The 20,664-nt window shown below is 47.0% G+C and overlaps 1 protein-coding gene across 2 annotated transcripts in view; it reads left to right on the top strand.

Annotated features, from left to right (window-relative positions):
* ST6GALNAC5 (ST6 N-acetylgalactosaminide alpha-2,6-sialyltransferase 5) overlaps positions 1 to 20,664 on the top strand; it is a 200,774-nt gene that overhangs the window by 123,228 nt on the left and 56,882 nt on the right. The window contains exon 1 of one of the 2 annotated variants that reach the window (XM_040360670.1): positions 19,480 to 19,546. The exons of the other annotated variant lie outside the window; for it this stretch is intronic. Within the exon in view, the coding sequence (XP_040216604.1) occupies positions 19,502 to 19,546 (45 nt within the window). The 5' untranslated portion in view covers positions 19,480 to 19,501. Of the gene's footprint in view, positions 1 to 19,479; positions 19,547 to 20,664 lie in introns of those variants that run through there. 2 annotated transcript variants of the gene reach the window in all.

Genomic DNA, 20,664 nt, shown 5'->3' with positions numbered 1-20,664 from the left:
GTGGCCAGAAAGAATATTGCAGTCTTCAGAAAGACTGTTTTCAAGCCTAGGAATAGGCTGTTTCTTTTCCATCTCATAGTTTTTCTTGCAATACTACTCAGGGGGACAGAATGTTTTTTCTTTCCTAGATTTGAAAAAAAAAAAAAAAAAAAAAAGATTTTTTTTTGAAAAAAAAAAAAAAAAAAAAAAAAAGTGTCATCTAGGGGAGAGGAAGCATTTTTTATCCCCCAAACAGGTGTTTGGGCATTTAACTATTTATAAGTCCCAGGTACCAATAAGTAGCAGGTGTACCTCGGTATTGTACCATGGCATCAAAAAACAAGGGTACAAGAGGTGGGGATTCCCCCAGAGAGTCTGAGGTCTCGGACAAAGCTATGCCGCTGCTTTCCCCACAGGGAGCCTTGGGGCCATCGGGATCTGGGGCTGGAGCTGACGCGGGTCAGTCCAACCCTAAGATGGTCACGGAGGAGGTATTACTCACCTCTTTAAAAGAGATGCAGAAAAGCATGGGTAAAATGATAGCCGCAGCTATGCGGGGCAGTAAGCGGAATAGATCTCCGTCGCCCGAGCGCGGACCCTCAGAAGAGGAGGTCCTTTCCTCAGGGGAATTGGACGACCTCTTGGACAAGGACCAAGTAGGTTCAGGGATCGAAGATCCGGATACAGAGGAGTCTGGGGCAGTCTCCCTGAGGGAGAGCTGGTGGATTCAAGGATTGTCGGACTTGGTCCATAGGGCATTCAACTTGCCAGTACCAGATCTCCAGGTATCGACGGTTTCAGCTTTGGGCTCACTGAGGGCGCCTCAAAGCAATGCTGTGTTTCCGATCCATCCTCTATTAGAGGGAGTTTTGTTCCAAGATTGGAACAAGCCAGATAAGATCTTCTTACCACCTAAGAAGTTCTCTGTCCTATATCCTATGGAAGAAAAATTTTCCAAAAGATGGGCTACTCCTGCAGTGGACGCAGCCATCTCATGTGTTAACAAATCGTTAACATGCCCTGTAGAAAACATACAGGTGTTCAAGGATCCAGTTGATAAGCGCTTGGAAGCACTACTTAAGAACTCCTTCACTACTGCAGGGGCAGTAGTACAGCCAGCTGTGGCTGCGATTGGGGTCGCTCAAGCATTATCGGATCAATTTAAGCAGATGCTTAAACTTATTCCTGCCCAGCAGGCAGAAGAATTTTCGGATGTCCCTAAGGCCATATGTTTTACGGTAGACGCAATCAAGGATTCTATCCAGCAAGCGTCACGTTTATCGTTATCCCTTATCCATATGAGAAGACTCTTATGGTTAAAAAGCTGGGAGGCTGAGCCCCCATGCAAGAAGCTCCTGGTAGGGTTCCCCTTCCATGGAGGACGACTCTTCGGAGAAGACCTAGATAAATACATTCAGACCATTTCAAACGGCAAGAGTACTCTCTTGCCAACTAAGAAGAAGGTTCAGGGGCCTGCGTTTAAACGACAGTATTCCCCTGGGCAGGGGCCCTCTAATGCCAAGCAGTATCGACGGCCTCCTGCAAAAGCAAACTTCGGCTTCAACAGCAAATCACAAGGACAGGCTGTTAGAGGCAAAAGGCAGTGGTTTCGCAAACCAGCAAAACCAGCCCCCAAGCCAACCTTATGAAGGGGCGCCCCCACCCACGAAGGTGGGGGGAAGGCTGCGACTCTTTTCAGAGATTTGGGAAGCCAGCATTCCCGACGAGTGGGTACAGTCTTCCGTGGCCACAGGCTACAAATTAGACCTGGAACAGGGGCTGGGTTTCTACTCCAACCTATTCATCATCCCAAAATCCAATGGAGATGTCAGGCCAATTTTGGACCTAAAGATGGTAAATGCATATCTAAAGATCCGCTCATTTCGGATGGAATCCGTGCGGTCAGCAGCTGCCACACTCCAGAAGGACGACTTCATGGCGTCCATAGACATAAAGGATGCCTACCTTCATGTTCCAATTTATCAGCCACATCAAAGATATCTACGCTTCATGGTGGCTTCGCGTCACTTCCAATTCGTGGCGCTTCCCTTCGGGTTGGCTACGGCCCCCCGGGTATTCACGAAGGTCCTAGCTCCGATCCTAGCCAAGCTAAGGATCCAAGGGGTCACGATCCTAGCATACCTGGACGACCTCCTAGTCATAGACCACTCGTCTCCCGGCTTGGAGCGAGCAGTGGCCCTCACGGTCCAATACCTCGAGAGGTTCGGCTGGGTCCTAAATCGAGAAAAGTCAGCTTTCCAGCCCACAAGGCAGTTGGAATATCTCGGCATGAGATTAGACACAGAACAACAAGGAGTGTTCCTACCTCTGAGGAAGGTAAAAGCCATCAAGGAATTAATCCTACTGGTTCTAAGCAAGAAAGAACCGACTATTCGCCTATGTATGAGGTTACTAGGCAAGATGGTGGCCACGTTCGAGGCGGTACCATACGCCCAGAGCCACACTCGCATCCTACAGGCAGCCATCCTGTCAGCATGGAGCAGAAGGCCACAGGCCTTGGATATCCCGTTGCCGCTCTTATCAAGAGTCCGACAAAGTCTGTGTTGGTGGTTAGACCCTCAGAATCTACTGAAGGGGAAGTCTTTCAGCCCAGTGGCTTGGAAGATAGTGACCACAGACGCCAGCCTGACGGGCTGGGGAGCAATTTTGGATGGTTGCACTCGCCAAGGTACTTGGGCAAAGCCAGAGAAGCAGTTGCCCATCAACATCTTGGAGCTCAGAGCTGCTCGACTAGCCCTCAGGGCTTGGACGTCAAAATTGCAGGGGTTCCCGGTGAGAATTCAATCAGACAATGCCACGGCCGTGGCATACATAAATCACCAAGGGGGAACCAGGAGTCAAGCCGCTCAGAGAGAGGTGAGCTTGATTCTCCTATGGGCAGAGGCGCATGTGCCCTGCATATCGGCAATATTCATTCCAGGAGTGGACAACTTTCAGGCGGACTTCTTAAGCCGCCAGACTCTATGGCCGGGGGAATGGTCTCTGCATCCACAAGTCTTTCAAGCACTCTGCCAAAGATGGGGAGTGCCGGACGTGGATATCATGGCATCGAGACTCAACAAGAAACTAGACAGGTTCATATCCCGCTCAAGGGATCCGATGGCCTGCGGAACCGATGCGTTGGTTTGCCCTTGGCATCAGTTCAAACTTCTTTATGCGTTTCCCCCGCTCCAGTTACTACCCCGCCTGCTGTGCAGGATCCGGGTGGAACACATACCAGTCATCCTGGTAGCTCCAGCATGGCCCAGAAGGGCATGGTACTCACTCATCCTAAAGATGGTAGTGGGAGACCCTTGGACTCTTCCTCTACGGCCAGACCTGCTATCGCAAGGTCCGATCCTCCACCCTGCCTTACGGCATCTAAATTTGACGGCCTGGAAGCTGAATCCCTGATTCTCAGGGGTAGAGGTCTGTCTCAGAAAGTAGTCTCTACCCTAATCAGAGCCAGGAAACCGGTCTCTAGGGTGATTTATTACAGGGTCTGGAAGGCCTATGTAGGCTGGTGTGAGTCCAAGCGATGGCTTTCTCGCAAATTTACCATCGATAGAGTATTAAGTTTTCTCCAGCTAGGAGTGGATAAAGGATTGGCATTAAGCACAATCAAAGGACAGATTTCTGCTCTGTCAGTGTGGTTTCAGCGGCCGCTGGCCACCCACTCGCTGGTTAAGACCTTCCTTCAAGGGGTCTTGCGTATTAGACCTCCAGTTAAATCCCCGCTTTGTCCGTGGGATTTAAATCTTGTTCTGTCAAGTTTACAGAAACAACCGTTTGAGCCGTTGGCTGAAATTCCTTTGGTTCTACTGACAAGGAAGTTAGTATTTTTGGTTGCCATAGTTTCCGCAAGAAGAGTTTCGGAGCTAGCGGCCTTATCCTGTAAGGAACCATATCTTGTTTTTCATAAGGACAGGGTCGTTCTCCGCCCTCATCCTTCCTTCCTACCGAAGGTCATATCCAGTTTTCATTTGAACCAGGATTTGGTATTACCATCCTTCTTCCCTAAACCTACTTCCAGAAAGGAAGGGTTGCTGCATACCTTGGATATTGTCAGGGCCATGAAGGCCTATCTTAAAGCTACAAAGAAGATCCGGAAAACAGATGTGCTGTTCATTCTACGGATGGGCCCAAGAAAGGGCAGGCAGCTGCAAAGTCCACCATTTCTAGGTGGATTAAGCAATTAATCACTCAGGCCTACGGCTTGAAAGGGTTGCCTCCTCCAGTATCATTAAAGGCTCATTCTACTAGAGCCATGGGCGCCTCCTGGGCAGCACACCACCAGATCTCTATGGCTCAAGTTTGCAAGGCGGCAACCTGGTCTTCTGTCCACACGTTTACAAAATTCTACAAGTTGGACGTAAGAAGGATACTGATACTGCCTTCGGGCAGGCAGTGCTGCAGGCTGCAGTTTGAGACCCTCGGATTCCGGGGGCTCCTCTTTTTTGAGTTAAATTTAAAATTTAAAATTATTTTTCTCAACTAAGTTGGATTTATTATGATTTGAGTATATCTCTAAATTAAATCCTTTTGTCTTGGAGATGTTCTCCCTCCCCTCATTGTAAGCATTGCTTTGGGACATCCCATATAGTAATGAATGCCGCTCTGTGTCCCGTGATGTACGATAAAGAAAAAGAGATTTTTAATACAGCTTACCTGTAAAATCTTTTTCTTGGAGTACATCACGGGACACAGAGCTCCCACCCCTCTTTTTTGAGGACCATTTTGGGAGGCATACTGCTTGCTACAAAACTGAGGTACTCCTCCTATGGGAGGGGGTTATATAGGGAGGGGCATTTCCTGTTTGAGATTGCCAGTGTCTACACCTGAAGGTACTCCATATAACCCATATAGTAATGAATGCCGCTCTGTGTCCCGTGATGTACTCCAAGAAAAAGATTTTACAGGTAAGCTGTATTAAAAATCTCTTTTTTTTCACGTCGTTAAAGCCCACACACGACCATTTTTTACGACGTAAAAACAACAACGTTAAAAACGACGTGAAAAATTAGAGCATGCTCGAAATTTTTAATGGACATTTTTTACATCATGAAAAATGCTCTGGAGCCCACACACGGTAGTTTTTAACTACTTCCCGACCACCCGGCGCAGTTATACGGCGGCAGGTCGGCTCCCCTGCGCGAGGTCACGTAGATCTACGTCACCTCGCGAAGCGGCCACTAGGGGGTCAATGGTCCCAAAAATGTGTCAAAAGTGTCCGAAGTGTCCGCCATAATGTCGCAGTACCTATAAAAATCGCCGCCATTTCTAGTAAAAAAAAAAGAATATTAATAAAAATGCCATAAAACTATCCCCTATTTTATAAATGCTATAACTTTTGCGCAAACCAATCAATAAACGCTTATTGCGATTTTTTTTAACAAAAAATATGTAGAAGAATACGTATCGGCCTAAACTGTTTTTTTTATATATATTTTTGGGGATATTTATTATAGCAAAAAGTAAAAAATATAATTTTTTTTCAAAATTGTCGCTCTTTTTGTTTTTGTTTATAGCGTAAAAAACTAAAAACCGCAGAGGTGATCAAATACCACCAAAAGAAAGCTCTATTTGTGGGGAAAAAAGGACGCCAATTTTGTTTGGGAGCCACGTCGCACGACCGCGCAATTGTCAGTTAAAGCGACGCAGTGCCGAATCCCAAAAAGTGGCCCGGGGCTGAAGTGGTTAACGACATTAAAAAAAAAATGACATTTTTTAGAACCCGAAAAAACGGTCGTGTGTACGCGGCATGAGACTTTTTTTTCCACTTTAAATAGACATCTTTAAAAATTAACTCCAGGATAATCAACACCTTCCGCTTTAAGGTCTCCCAATTGTGCTTCTGAGTTGTCACCTTGTTAATCACTGTGAATGTAAATACAACGCTGAATATGTTTTGAACAGATATGGATGTTGAAACATAAACAGATGGCCCTGAGAAGGGGTGATGGACATAACTGTAAAGTAAAGTATCGAGCCAAGCAGATCGGCTCTGTGCACAGTGGGGTAGATTCAGATAGATCAGCGGATCTTTAGATCCGCATAATCTATCTTATTTACGATCCGCCAGCACAAGTTTTTGAGGCAAGTGCTGTATTCAGAAAGCACTTGCCTCGAAATTTGCGCCGGCAGATCGTAAATCCCCCGGCGGAATTCAAATTCCGCAGCTGGGGGGAGTTTACTATTTAAATCAGGCGCATCCCCGCGCCGATCGTACTGCGCATGCGCCGCCGGCTAAATTTCCCAGCATGCATTGCTCCAAATGACGTCACTAGGACGTCATTGGTTTCGACGGGAACGTAAATTACGTACATCCGTATTCCCGACCGACTTACACAAACGACGTAAAAAATTAAAAACTCGGCGGGGCAACGACGGCCATACTTAACATAGGATAGGCCGCATATAGCAGGGGTATCTATCCGCCGGAAAAAGCCGAACGCAAACGACGTAAAATAAAAGCGACGGGCGGGCGTTCGTTTCTGAATCGGCGGAAATCCTCATTTGCATATTCGTCGCGTGTATAAAACGAAACGCCACCTAGCGGCCAGCGGGAGAATGCAGCCTAAGATCCGACGGTGTAAGTCACTTACACCTGTCGGATCTTAGGGAGATCTATGCGGAACCTGATTCTATGAATCAGCCGCATAGATGCGACCGTCGGATCTCTATCTGAATCTGCCCCAGTGTCTGTGTATGGGTATTAAAGAGAATAAGCTTTTATTTCCATTTTAATAAACTGTTGTCACCTCATAACAGGAAGTTCCTGAACAAGGTCCTTAATGGCAGGATCACCAGGTATTATTTTAATGAAAGTGTCAGGATTCAAACTAATAAAAATGACTTTTGGAATGGGCATTATACTGACAAAGCTTATAAGAGATTGTAGTCATCGGATTTAGATGCCACTATGTTTATCTTATATATCTTATGGTCGATTGTTTATTGATATGTTGCTATTCATATGTTCATTGTTACTTTTTTATTCCTCTAATATTAGTAATCCTACGTCAATGACTATACTGTTCACACAGGCTGTTTATTCATATTATACTCTGTCACTCTTAATTCCATGTAACTGCTTGCTATATGCTCTGTGTATAGCTTGATCTGTTGTTATGGTAACACGTGTCATATTCGGTCCCCAGACAAATATTCCAGCGTTTTTTTATGACGGATTTTTTTGGGCTTGGGGAAGAGTGACAAGAAATCCTGAAACTGTCACCTCCATCTTTGCGCACATTGGGAACTCTCAGGCCCCATACACACGATAGAATCCATCCGCAGATAAATCCTAGCAAATGGGTTTCTGCGGATAGATCCTATGGTGTGTACACACCAGCGGATCTGTTTCCGCGGAGAAATCTCCTCTGGGATGGATTCCAGCAGATCGGATATTTGCTGACATGCACAACAAATCCATCTGCTGGAATCCATCCCAACGGATGGATCCGCTCGTCTGTACAGACTCACCGGATCCATCCGTCCAAAGGGATTCCCCGCACGCGTCGTAATGATTTGACGCATGCGTGGAATTCCTTATATGACAGCGTCGCGCCCGTCGCCGCGTCATAATCGCGGCGACGGCGCGACACGTCATCGCCAGAGGATTTCCGCGCGGATTTCCATGCGATGGTGTGTACACTCCATCGCATCGAAATCTGCGGAAATCTTTGAGAGGATTTATCCGTGGAAACGGTCCGCTGGACCGTATCCGCGGATAAATTCTCTCGTGTGTATGGGGCCTCACTTAGCTCAGTGAATGGGGTGAAGTGCTGCTGACATCCAATCATGTGCAAGCAAAAATGATTTTCCTTGTACATGGTTGGGTATTCTTGCAATGTAGATTTTCAGCAAAATGTTCATTCAATACATTCACCAAGTTAAATAAATATTCCCTTCGAATCATACTGACTTTCATAAATCAACCCCATTGACTTCAGTTCAGTAAGCTGAATTATTACTTAGAATTTGTTGTTTTACCTTACGATTGTTTACCCAAAAAATGTTCAGTTCTGAAAAATAAATGCAGGATAGGGGTGGAAGCAGTATTTTTTCACATGAAATTAATACTTAGGCTCCATTCACACCTAGGCGACAAAACGCCCGACGCCCGACGCTCGATACGCTGGAGGGGCGAATTTCCATTGCTGTCTATGAGATGGTTCACATCTCACGCCGAATGCTGAAACGCCGTACGCCTACCGCCTGAAAACAAGTCCCGGACCCTTTTTTTCAGGCGGCATTGGCGTTCGGCCATAGACAGCAATGGAAATGATTTGTGAAAAAAAAAAAAAAAGTTACACAAATCGCGGCAAAATACGCCGCATACGCGGCGTTACAGTGTGAATGCAGCCTGAGGGCTCTTTCACACGGTCTGTGTCCGTGTGCGGACTCCGCTTTGCTCAGCGTGGATCGCTCTGTTTAAATTGGTCGTTAAAAACGGTCGTGTGTAGGCTCCAGAGCATTTTTCTCGTAGAGAAAAAAGGCCATTAAAAATTTAGAAGCTGCTCTATTTTTTCTCGTCGTTTTTCATGTCGTTGTTTTTCTCGTCGTGAAAAGCGGCCGTGTGTAGGCTTTAACGACAGGGAAAAAAACGCGCATGCTCAGAAGAAAGTTATGAGAAGGGATTTTTGCGTAATCAGCCCAAAGGGTGGCACCATTCGAATGGAACTTCCCCTTTATAGTGCCGTCGTACATCACCGTGCTTTGCGCGACCATTTTTTATCACGATCGCGTGTATGCAAGGCAGGCTTGAGAGGAATCACATTGAGAAAATCACATCGAGAAAATAAAAACGTCGTTTTTTTCCATGACATAAAAAACGGTCGTGTGTACGCGGCATTACTCTCTCTCTCTCTCTCTCTCCCCATCTTTCTGTCATTCATTATGTCACAATCACATACTTACTATCTTTCCCCCATCTCTCCCTCTGTCATTTACTATGTCACGTTCACATACTTACTCTCTCTCCCCCCATCTTTCTCTCTCTCTCTCTCTCTCTCTCTCTCTCTCTCTCTCTCTCTCTCTCTCTTTCTCTCTCTTTCTCTCTCTCTCTCTCTCTCTCTCTCTCTCTCTCTCTCTCTCTCTCTCTCATTGATTCTGTCATGTCTACGTATGTAGCGGTACCCCCGAAGGAGCTGCTGATTAGTTTTGGGTCTACTCTCTGACCTATCCACCCTTTTTATAGGCTCGAACCCTCCCTTGGCACACCAGACAAATGCAAATGTATTGCGAGTCCCCTGCTTGGCTAAGACCACAATAACACATGGGAAATATACAATGACATGCAATAATGTCGTTACCTTCTTCTGAATGCAGTTCTCAGGAGCAAACACACCCCACACAATGAATATAGTAAACCAAGGGTAACTTTACTTGGCATGTAATAAGGAAGATACAAGATCAAACAAAATAACTATACAAATATATATAGCTGACTCTGCAAGGGCCAATTGCAAGAGTCAATAAGAGCAAAACTAAAAATGTTAACGTAATAAAGTCTGCAAGTGGCTATAAATAGTCTATGCTCGCGAGCTTCCCCTAGTGGGCAATCCCTTTAAGTGCAATCGCTAGTAATCTTGATCAGGCCTGGCTTGGATAACTCCAGAATGTTCCTCAGTGGTGAAGTCTATTTGTACATTCGTTGGTGCACGTTAACTTATTTGTAATCCAAAGGTATTCAGGCTCAGTTAAAGGGTATGATCAGTACAGGTGCTTGAGAACCGATCCTCAAGTCAGCATCGGTCAACTTGGCTAGCGTGACTTTCAGATGTTAGGTCTCTGGGTTAGATCAGTAGACAGTACGCTGCTCTGATATGTGGAGCACTACGAGTCACAAGGCTGAGGTAGTATTGAAAGCTTGGGCAAGTGCCCTCTCACCCGAGGAGGCCTAGCTGCTTGGCTGGAGTGCTCTCCCTCGTTCCGCAGAGGGAAGAATGCCGATCCCAAGAGAGCGAATTCAGCTCCTCCCCGCCTTTAAGTAACCTCCCCCATAAAGCTGTGCGGGGGTGCAATGTTCTCTGGGAAGCCAATGCATTATGGGTACCATAGTCTATTTCTACTAATGTCAATGGAGTCCTTTTCTCCTAATACTTCAAAACCCACAATGCATTGCTTTAGGAAAAAACAAACACATATATACAACGTGACCCGAACTCCCGGGGGATTTAGGTATGCATAACTATCAAATAGTCCATGATAGTATGACCCCGCTACACGTACTTACTCTCTCTCTCCCTCCACCATCTCTGTCATTCATTATGTCATAATGACATATTTACTACCCCCCCCCCCATCTCTCTATCTCTCTCTCTCTGTCTGTCATTCATTATGTCACAATCACATAATCTCTCTGTCATTCATTATGTCTCAATCACATACTCCCTCTGTCGTTCTTTATGTCACATTCACATACTTACTCTCTCCCCCCTCCCCTATCTCTCTTTCATTCATTATGTCACGCTCATATACTTACTATGCTCTCCCCCCATCTCTCTCTCTCTGCCATTCATGATGTCATGTTCACATATTCTCTCTCGCGCTCTCTCTCTGCCATTCATTATGTCATGTTCACATACTCTCTCTCGCGCTCTCTCGCTCTCTCTCTCTCTCTGCCATTCATTATGTCATGTTCACATACTTACTTTCTCTCTCTCTCTCTCTCTCTCTCTCTCTCTCTCTCTCTCTCTCTCCTATTCATTATGTCATGTTCACATACTCTCTTTCTCTCTTTCTCTCTCTCTCTGCCATTCATTATGTCATGTTCACATACTCTCTCTCTCTCTCTCTCTCTCTCCCTCTCTCCCATTCATTATGTCATGTTCACCTACAGGGCCGTCCTTAGGTGTTCAGGCGCCCTGTGCGAGCTAATCCTGTGATGGCCGCACGGCGCCCTGTTGCCCATGGTGCCCTGTGCGGCCGCACAGCTCGCACACCCCAAAGGCCGGCCCTGTTCACCTACTTTTCTCTCTCTCCTCCCCCGTCTCTCTGTCATTCATTTTTAATAATTCATGTTTTCATATTCTCTTATTCCCTCTCTCTCTCTGTATGAAATGATTTTTCTATTTGCCTCATATTTTTGCTCTCTGTATAGTAACCGCTCGCAATACACATCCTACACTTCACCATAACCTGAGATATTTATATATTCTACAGCTCAGATCCAACTACCTTTTGTCAGCGCTATCACCCCATTCTGGTTTAGGAGAGGCGTCCATATAACTCCGTCAGTGGAACAGATTACAGGAAATGAGTGTTTCATTGGAAAATATCTTTCTCCAGCATCAGAACTTAATCTCAGATAACTACAGTCGTAATAAACTCCAGAAATAGTCAAGATGTAGACGGATTATATCGCAGCAGGCCAACCTGGATGCCGGCAGCTAGAAAAGGACTTGCAGCCCCAGCATGGCATGGCAGCTATAAAGGAGCGGCAGGGGGTATGTGAGCGCCTGGCATCAATCTGTCACATGTGAAGTGAGATCACAACGTTGCGCAACAGATTAAAAACACTCTGTGCGTCACTTTTACGTTTTAACGTGCGTGCTGCCATTGGCTCCCATAATATAGACATCTCCGCTTTCTTCCTTAAGAAAAGGCCTAAAAAACATGTTGGAATCTTTGTTCCGAGCCGGCCTGCAGCCGCCTTCCACCACAATACACCACAAGCTGCAGGATCAAGGCAGAATGTTCATGTTCCTCCAGGCTCCATATCAAGGAAGATAATTTTCTCTCTGTCATCCAGATGCCTGGCTTCCAATCTTTATATCTTCAAATGCAAAAGGCAATTGCCTACATAACAGGAGCGCTGTCTGATCCGCAGCCTCGCGGTGTCAATCAGGCGCACAGATGAGTAAAAACGAGGCCTCCTCTAATGTCGGGGGGAAGAGATGTTCAGCCGATCTGTCGACTGAAAGATTTATTAACGTGTTATTCTTTCATGACTCTTCTAAGACAAATGGCCAAACACACATCTGTTTTCTTAAAAAGGAAACTGTGGTATATTTACACTAAGAACATGCATTGAGTTATCATTCTAACCTGTAATGCGACCGTTTTTAATGGTCTAGAAAAAACGTTTTTTTTTCAACCCGATTATTGTTAAGCCTGCCTTGCCTGAACACGATCGTGAAAAAAGAAAATGCTCTAGCAAAGCGCGGTGACGTACAACATGTACGACGGCACTATAAAGGGGAAGTTCCATTCGGATGGCGCCACCCTTGGGGCTGCTTTTGCTGATTTCGTGTTAGTAAAAGTTTGGTGAGAGACGATTCGCTCATTTCAGTCTTCATGCTTTTCTGTCTGTTACAGCGTGACAAATGTGCTATCTGCTATTACGAACGCTAGTTTTACCAGAACGAGCGCTCCCGTCTCATAACTTGCTTCTGAGCATGCGCGTTTTTTTCACGTCGTTAAAGCCCACACACGACGTTAAAAATGACAACGTTAAAAACGATGCCAAAATTTGGAGCATGATCTACATTTTTAATGGTCCTTTTTAACGTCGCAAAAAATTCTCTGGAGCCCACACACGCCATTAAAAAAAAAACATTGCGAAAAACGGTCGTGTGTACGCGGCATTAAGCTGCGTACACACGACCGGTTTTCCCGGCAGAAAAACTGCCAAGAGAGAATTTGGCCAGGAATCATGGCCGTGTGTATGCTCCCTAGCAGTTTTCCCGTCAGGAAAACAGTCGGGAATCCCGACGGGAAAATAGGGAACCCTGCTCTCTATTTCCTCGTCGGGTTTCCCGGCAGCGTTTCCTTCCGAGAAAACCGGTCGTCTATATGCTTACCTGTCCATGGTAAACCCATGCATGCTCGATAAGCCTTTGAAGCATTCACGGTAGCATACAAGGCATAGTGTGGGGTGTAGCAAGATGGCGGCGACGGCATCGAATGTGACGAGCGCCGGCTCGTCGTAGTCGATGATGTCACTGCATTCTTTCCATTCAAAAGAACGGCGGTTCTTTTGAATGGCCGTCTGTATGCACGGCTTTGCAAGAAAAGCTTGCCAGAAATCCCGTCAGGAAAATCAAAGTTTTTTTCCTGACGGGATTCCCGGCCGTGTGTACAGGGCCTTGCTCATTTTTAGATGTGACTTAGATTTATAGTGAATGCTTTTACATATTTTCATTATTATGTTTCACATATACAGTGGAACCTTGGATTACGAGCATAATCTCTTGTAATCCAAAGCACTCACATATCAAAGCAAGTTTCCCCATAGAAGTCAATGGAAACGAAAATAATTTGTTCCACATTGACTTCAATGGCATGCAATACCTCATGTGGCCAGAGGTGGGGGGGCATCGGAGAGCCTCAGAAACACTTGAAAAGGTTCGGGAACAGCTCGGCTGACCTCGGAAAGACTTGGAAACACCCAGGAACAGGGTATTTCCGAAGTGCTTCGATCGGCTCCATTCGGCTCTGCTCGGCTCCGGTGCCCCTGAGGCCAAATGCGGACTGCACACGCCATTAGTTTGAATTCTGCTAGTTTTGCGAGACAACACTCGCAAACTGAGTCAGAATAAAAAAATAAATAAAGTTGCTTGTCTTTCGAAATGCTCGTTAACCTTGTTACTCGTACAGTTACAGAGGTTCAACTGTATAGATCTATAAGTGCTCCCTTTAGTGGTCATTTGCATATGATAGAATTAAGGTTTCCTTAAAGGAGAAGTCCAGGCTGGGCTTCTCCTATGGGTCACAGGAGTGCAATTCGTTTTGGGGGGATGCTTCTTCTTCTGACCACCAATGGAAGGTTGACCTTCTCTCTCTGACCACCAATGAAAGGGGGTCTTTCTCCCACTGACCACCAATTGAAGGTTACCCTTCTTCCTCTGACCAGCAGTGATAGGGGGGTTGCTTCTCCTTCTGACCACCAATGGAAGGTTGACCTTCTCCCACTGACCACCAATGGAAGGGGGTCTTTCTCCCACTGACCACCAATAGAAGGTTACCCGTCTTACTCTGACCAGCAGTGGAAGGGGAGATGCTTCTCCTTCTGACCACCAATGGAAGGTTGACCTTCTCCCACTGACCACCAATGGAAGGGGGTCTTTCTCCCACTGACCACCAATAGAAGGTTACCCTTCTTCCTCTGACCAGCAGTGGAAGGGGGGATGCTTCTCCTTCTGACCACCAATCGAAGGTTGACCTTCTCCCACTGACCACCAATGGAAGGGGGTCTTTCTCCCACTGACCACCAATAGAAGGTTACCCTTCTTCCTCTGACCAGCAGTGGAAGGGGGGATGCTTCTCCTTCTGACCACCAATGGAAGGTTGACCTTCTCTCTCTGACCACCAATGGAAGAGGGGCCTTTTCCCACCAATCACCAATCGAAGGGGGGACTTTCTTCTTCTGATAACCATTAGTAGGGGGTCCTTCTCCCACTAACCAGCAATGTAAGGAGGTCATTTTCTACTGACCGCCAATATAAGAGGGCACTTCTTCACTAACACCAAAGTACATAGTAGGCATTTCTCCTCTGTGAGAGAATCCTAAAATTTTTACTCCCAGTATTTATTTTCTGGCCATTAATATTTGTTTCATTTTATTATTCTTACTAAAAAATATTTTGTTGTACAGAACAGTCCTGGGTGTCAGATATACAAACCCCACCACATTCCTTATTGTCAACTTACTTTTCATGGTAATGTGCGAGGAGCTCTAGATGTATAAATTCTTAGCAGAGCTGAATGTTGTTTCACGGGTCCCTCCGTATTAAAAAGGTTGAGAAAGTCTGGCCTTAGGAGTCTGAGCTGTGACAGTGTTAAGAAAGTTTTCACGTACGCTCCATGTTCTGCCAATATATGGTTGCCGAACTCCATCTTGGAGTGATTATGAAATTAGATGGGTAATCTCTAAGCAAATAGCAGCCCTGGTGGGAGTCACATTTATTAAATCATGGCAGATGAAAGGTGAAACGCGTAACTATTGATCAGTGAATGAAATTTACACTGGGAGTGTAAGCAGTTCACTGCATCTCAGGCAAGCTATATGCGGCTAAAAATGTAACCCTTTCAGGAAGATCTGCCTATAAACATTTTCTTTGCCCAGTAAAACAAGCTGAGCATGCATCAAAATGCAAAGTCTGCTTATTAGCTAGACTCCCATCCCACCAGCCAAGTTTTATTTACAGGAGAAGTTAAAAATTGCACTTAAAGGAAAAGAGTGCTTTAACCACTTCAGCCCTGGAAGAATTTACCGCCTTCCTGACCACAGCACTTTTTGCGATACGGCACTGCGTCGCTTTAACTGACTATCGTGCGACGTGGCACCCAAACAAAATTGACGTCCTTTTTTTCCCACAAATGGAGCTTTATTTTGGTGGTATTTGATTACCTCTGCAGCTTTTATTTTTTGCGCTATAAATAAAAAAAGAGCGCCATAGAAAAAAAAAAAAACAATGGCCCAGATTCAGAGAGCAATTGCGCCTGCGTAACCATAGTTACGCAGCGCAATTGCTGACTTGCTCCGGCGTTACGAATGCTCCTGATTCAGGAACATCGTAACGCCGACTGCAGCCTAAAATCTGCGTGGCATAAGGCTCTTATGCCACGCAGATTTTAGGCTGCATTCTTGCGATGACCGCTAGGGGGCGCTCCCATTGTGCTCAGTGTATAGTATGCAAATTGCATACTAACACCGATTCACAATGTTGCGCGGGCCCTGCGTACGCAAGTTACGGAGTTTCCGTACGGCGTCTTTAGCGTAAGGCTGCCCCTTCTAATAGTAGGGGCAGCCAATGCTAAAGTATACCCGCCGTTCCCGCGTCGTGAAATTTGAATTTCACGTCGTTTGCGTAAGTGATTCGTGAATGCCGCTGGACGCCATTCACGTTCACTTGGAAGCAAATGACGTCCTTGCGACGTCATTTGCCGCAATGCACGTCGGGAAAGCTTCCCGACGGAGCATGCGCTCTACGCTCGGCGCGGGAGCGCGCCTAATTTAAATGATTCCCGCCCCCTACGGGATCATTTAAATTAAGCGCCCTTACGCAGGGCAATTTTAAAGAGCGCACACGCAATTTACAGAGCTACTGCTCCGTGAATCGCGCGCAGCGCAGTAAATTTGCGGGGGCGCAGGGCAAAAACGCTGCCCTGTGCCTCCGTAAAAAAGGGGAAAAATCTACCTGAATCTGGGCCAATATTTGGGCCAATATTTTTTACATTTTGCTATAATAAATATTCCCCACCAATTTTTTTTCCTCAGTTTAGGCCGATATGTATTTTATTTTATTTATATGTTTGGTAAAAAAAAAAAAAAAACGCGATAAGCGTATATTGATTGGTTTGCGCAAAAGTTATAGCGACTACAAAATAGAGGATAGATTTATGGCATTTTTTAAATAATTTATTTATTGATAATGGCGGTGATCTGCGACTGTGACGGCGACATTGTGGCAGACACATTAGACACTTTTGATGCTATTTTGGGACCATTGTCATTTATACAGCGATCAGTGCCACAAAAATGCTCTGATTACTGTGTAAATGACACTGGCAGGAAAGGGGTTAAACACTAGGGGGCGCTGAAGGGGTTAAGTGTGTCCAGGGGGGTGATTCTAACTGTGGGGGGATGGGCTATCAGTGACACGACAGTGATCACTGCTCCCGATCGCAGGGAGCAGTAGATCAGTGTCCTGTCACTAGGCAGAACATGGAAGTGCCTTGTTTACATAGGTATCTCCCTGTTCTGGTTCTCCATGACACGATCGCGGGACACCGACGGACATCGAGTCCATGGGTCCCCCGGGCACAGTCACGGAGAATGTGCCGTGCACGCCCACAATGCCTTAAAGGGGTTGGCCCAGCCGAGCCATTGTGCCGTTGTATATTGTCGTGCGCTGGTCGGCATGTGGTTAAGACAAAGTGAACTTATCTGCACTGAGCTGAAGTAATCCCATCCTTACACCCCACCCCACCCCCCCATATGTAAGGCCTGTAGTGCCAGGGCCCCCACGTAGGTGTGGAGGAAGGGGTGTATAGTTGGGGTGGAGTCAGGGTATACAGTGGGGTGAAGTCCATACCATGAAGATATAGTGCTGCAACCCCTATATTCCATGTAGAAGATAGCAAACACCTTCTGTGCCAAGACCACAGTCAGACAAGCTGTCAATTCAACATCCACAAATCAAATTTTTCGGCACCCAGGTGTACAATGCGTATACAATCATCTTTATTCCATACTGTCACGTACCTGGTCCTGAAGTTGCGGCTGAGGGCTTGGTGCCCCTGAAAGTGGAAACAGGGAACACAAAGCCCAGTGAAGTAGAGATAATCTATCTCATGGGCGTCTACAGGTAGGGGCAGACTTAGGAATTAGGGATCAGATTGGCACTGTTAAATTCAGCACAGTGGTGTCGCCATGGGGGTGCAGGCAGCCCACACCCGGGTGACGCCCACCAGTGGGGTTACACCATCAAGGTGCTGCCAAGCACCCCCATCAGTGTAGTGTGACTGTGGGCTCCTTTCCCTGCTCAGTCCAGCAGAGAACTCAGTCCAGCGGCGCTGTGACAGGAGAAAGGTGAGCTGCAGGCTGTCAGAGGTTTCCCCCGCTCTCCTCCCCCCCTTCTCCTGTCAGGGAGAAGAGACGGCGTCTCTCACTAGGTTCCCCACTCAGCTTCATGCCCGCTCCGTTCCTTCCCTATTGGCCATAACTGAGGGCCAATCAAAGGAGACTGGGAGAGGAGAGCATCATGGGACATGTAGTCCCGAAGATTGACGGCCCCACTTTCCACAGGGAGGAGGCCAAAGCTCGATCAAGAGAGAGATTCAGAGACTGCAGCCTTGAAAAAAACTGAGGGAGTGAGTGCTACAGGACAAAGGAGTGTGCTGGGCGGAAGCCAGAGAGAGACCCACGCTGCCCAGCACCACCAGAGAGAGACACGCTGCCCAGCGCCACCAAAGAGAGCAATGCTGCCCAGTGCCACCAGAGAGAGAGCCACGCTGCCCAGCGCCACCAGAGAAAGAGCCACTCTGCCAGGGCCGGATTCCAGACAAGGCCAACAAGGCCAGGCCTCGGGGCGGCAGTGGGTGCAGGGGCGGCACTGTGGCTGAGAGGAGAGGACACTTTCACCCCCCTGTCATGTCACGGAGCTCCCCCCTGTCATGTCACGGATGACAGCAGCCCCCCGCCCCCGCTCAATGTCAGCACCCCCCCCCGCTTCTTAGGCCGCGTACAGACGAGCATACATGTACGATGAAACCGGTCCGCCGGACCGTTTTCACTGTACATGTATGCCCGGGGATTTCTGTATGGTGGCTGTACTCACCATCATACAGAAATCCGCGCGTAAACAATACGCGTGGCGTGTCCCGCCGTCGCCGCAACGATGACGCCGCGACGTGGGCGGCCCTGCCAGTTCAATGCTTCCACGCATGCGTCAAAGTCATTCGACGCATGCGAGGGATGGCGGGCGCTCGGACATGCACAGTAGGTCTGTACAGACGACCGAACATGTCCGAGCGGGCAGGATTTCATCGGGCTGTTTTAAAACAAGTCCAGAAATATTTGCCCGCTGGAAAAAGGCCCGGCGGGCAAATGTTTGCTGGAATCCTGTCCGCTCGGGCCTACACACGCCACAGCGCCATCAGAGAAAGCCATGCTGCCCAGTGCCACCAAAGAGAGAGACACGCTGCCCAGCGCCACCAGAGAGAGAAAGACTGAGCCACTGACAGGGTACAAACATGCTACACTACTGACCAGAGTCGCCCCCAGGGAACCCAGAGTGAACGATCGTCCAACCAGAGGAATCACTGCAGTAGTTTTGCTGGGTCTGGTAAAAGGGCCTGTCGGACATTACCCATTACTTATCCTAGGGACTGTACTACGTCTGCAGTTTCTGACCATGATAATGTGATAATGACATTCTCGATAACGGGTGGCGCATGGGTGACTCTAAAATTATGCCCCCCCCTGAAAAAACTTCTGCGGACACCCATGATATATATATAAATATAGAGTATTTGCTATATCATGGCAGGCTTATTGCTCTTCTGTCTTTGATGTTATCTCTGGGGGTATGATAGGTAAACGGAGGAATTACCGCTAACACATAACTCTCCTTCATCATCTGATCTGTGATTAGCATAAAACCGCTGACGTGTGAAAAGACAAAACATTTCGGAGCGGCGCTGATAAGTATTAATTACATACGTCTGATTGCCAAGACACATACGATTAGTGCTGGGAGTGTGCGTATGAGACGACATATTGCTCGCAATCATTATTTAGTGTATAATGAGTATCTAGGACTAATTAAAGGACTTTACAACTACAAACTGATAAATTCATATTTTTTTCCCCTTCATTTCGAATTCCGCAGTACAGGTCGCCATGACAACCCGGCTTTGTTTCAAGAAAGTCTCGGTGTTGAGATAGCAGCCTGCTTAATAATCCCCTCTGGCATGGTGTGGAATAACATAGTTACTGCTCCATCCACATTCACATCACACAGGCCTCGTTAGCATCGCTGACACATGTGCTTAGGTGGGAGAGAGAGAGATGCAGGTGGATTGTGTTCATTCCTTTTTGCTAATGAGGTTAACGGTAAGTTCTTATGATTTATCAGAGGTGAAACTGAGCCTTGTTATTTGTGTAGTGTGTGTTTTATATGTTTTATTATGTTCTTGTCTTGTCAGACAATTTTGGTGTATCAATTTTCAAATATATAAATAAATATATATGTGTGTGTGTGTGTGTATATACACTCACCAGCCACTTTATTGGGTACATACACCTGTTCAATTGCTTGGTAACAAAAATTGCTAATCAGCCATTCACATGGCAGCAACACAATGCATTTAGACGTGGACCAGGCCCGGACTGGCCCTAGGGCATACCGGGCATATGCCCAGTGGGCCGCGGTGGCCCGCGGGCCGCATGTCACGTCTCACCCCAGTGTAACATGCAGGGGGTCCAGAACTGTTAGTGGGGTGTCTGTGTAAAAAACTGTGGGGGCTGTGTAATGTAAAGGGGTCCAGAGGTGCGGTGCTATGTAATGTAAAGGGGTCCAGAGGTACAGGGTGCTGGTAATGTAAAAGGGTCCAGAGGTGCAAGGTGCTGTGTAATGTAAAGGGGTCCAGAGGTGTAGGGTGCTGTGTAATGTAAAGGGGTCCAGAGGTGCAGGGTGCTATGTAATGTAAGGGGGTCCAGAGGTGCAGGGTGCTGTTTAATGTAAAGGGGTCCATAGGTGCAGGGTGCTGTGTAATTTAAAGTGGTCCAGAGGTGCAGAGTGCTGTGTAATGTAAAAGAGCCCAGAGGTGCAGGGTGCTGTGTAATGTAAAGGGGTCCAGAGGTGCAGGGTGCTGTGTAATGTAAAGGGGTCCAGAGGTGCAGGGTGCTGTGTAATGTAAAGGGGTCCAGAGGTACAAGGTGCTGGAACCCCACATCCCATCATTAACCGCCGCCGCCCCCCCCCCGGGCTGCTCAGTCTTAAATGCCCGGGCCTACTTTTTGTCCCAGTCCGGGCCTGGACGTGGTGAAGATGACTTTACAAAGTTCAAACCGAACATTGGAATAGGGAAGAAAGGGGATTCAGCCCTCGTTCACACTGGTACGATTTGACATGCGATTTGACATGTCAAAACGGCGGAATTTGCCGGCAATGGCAGCGTCCTAATCGGTGCGACGCCGCATCTGCGGCGCTGCACCGATTTTCAAAAAGT

The sequence above is a fragment of the Rana temporaria genome, chromosome 7 (assembly GCF_905171775.1).
Source record: "Rana temporaria chromosome 7, aRanTem1.1, whole genome shotgun sequence".
NCBI lineage: Eukaryota > Metazoa > Chordata > Amphibia > Anura > Ranidae > Rana > Rana temporaria.
Note: the sequence above shows the minus strand (reverse complement) of the source record. Positions and strands in the feature narration are given on the sequence as shown.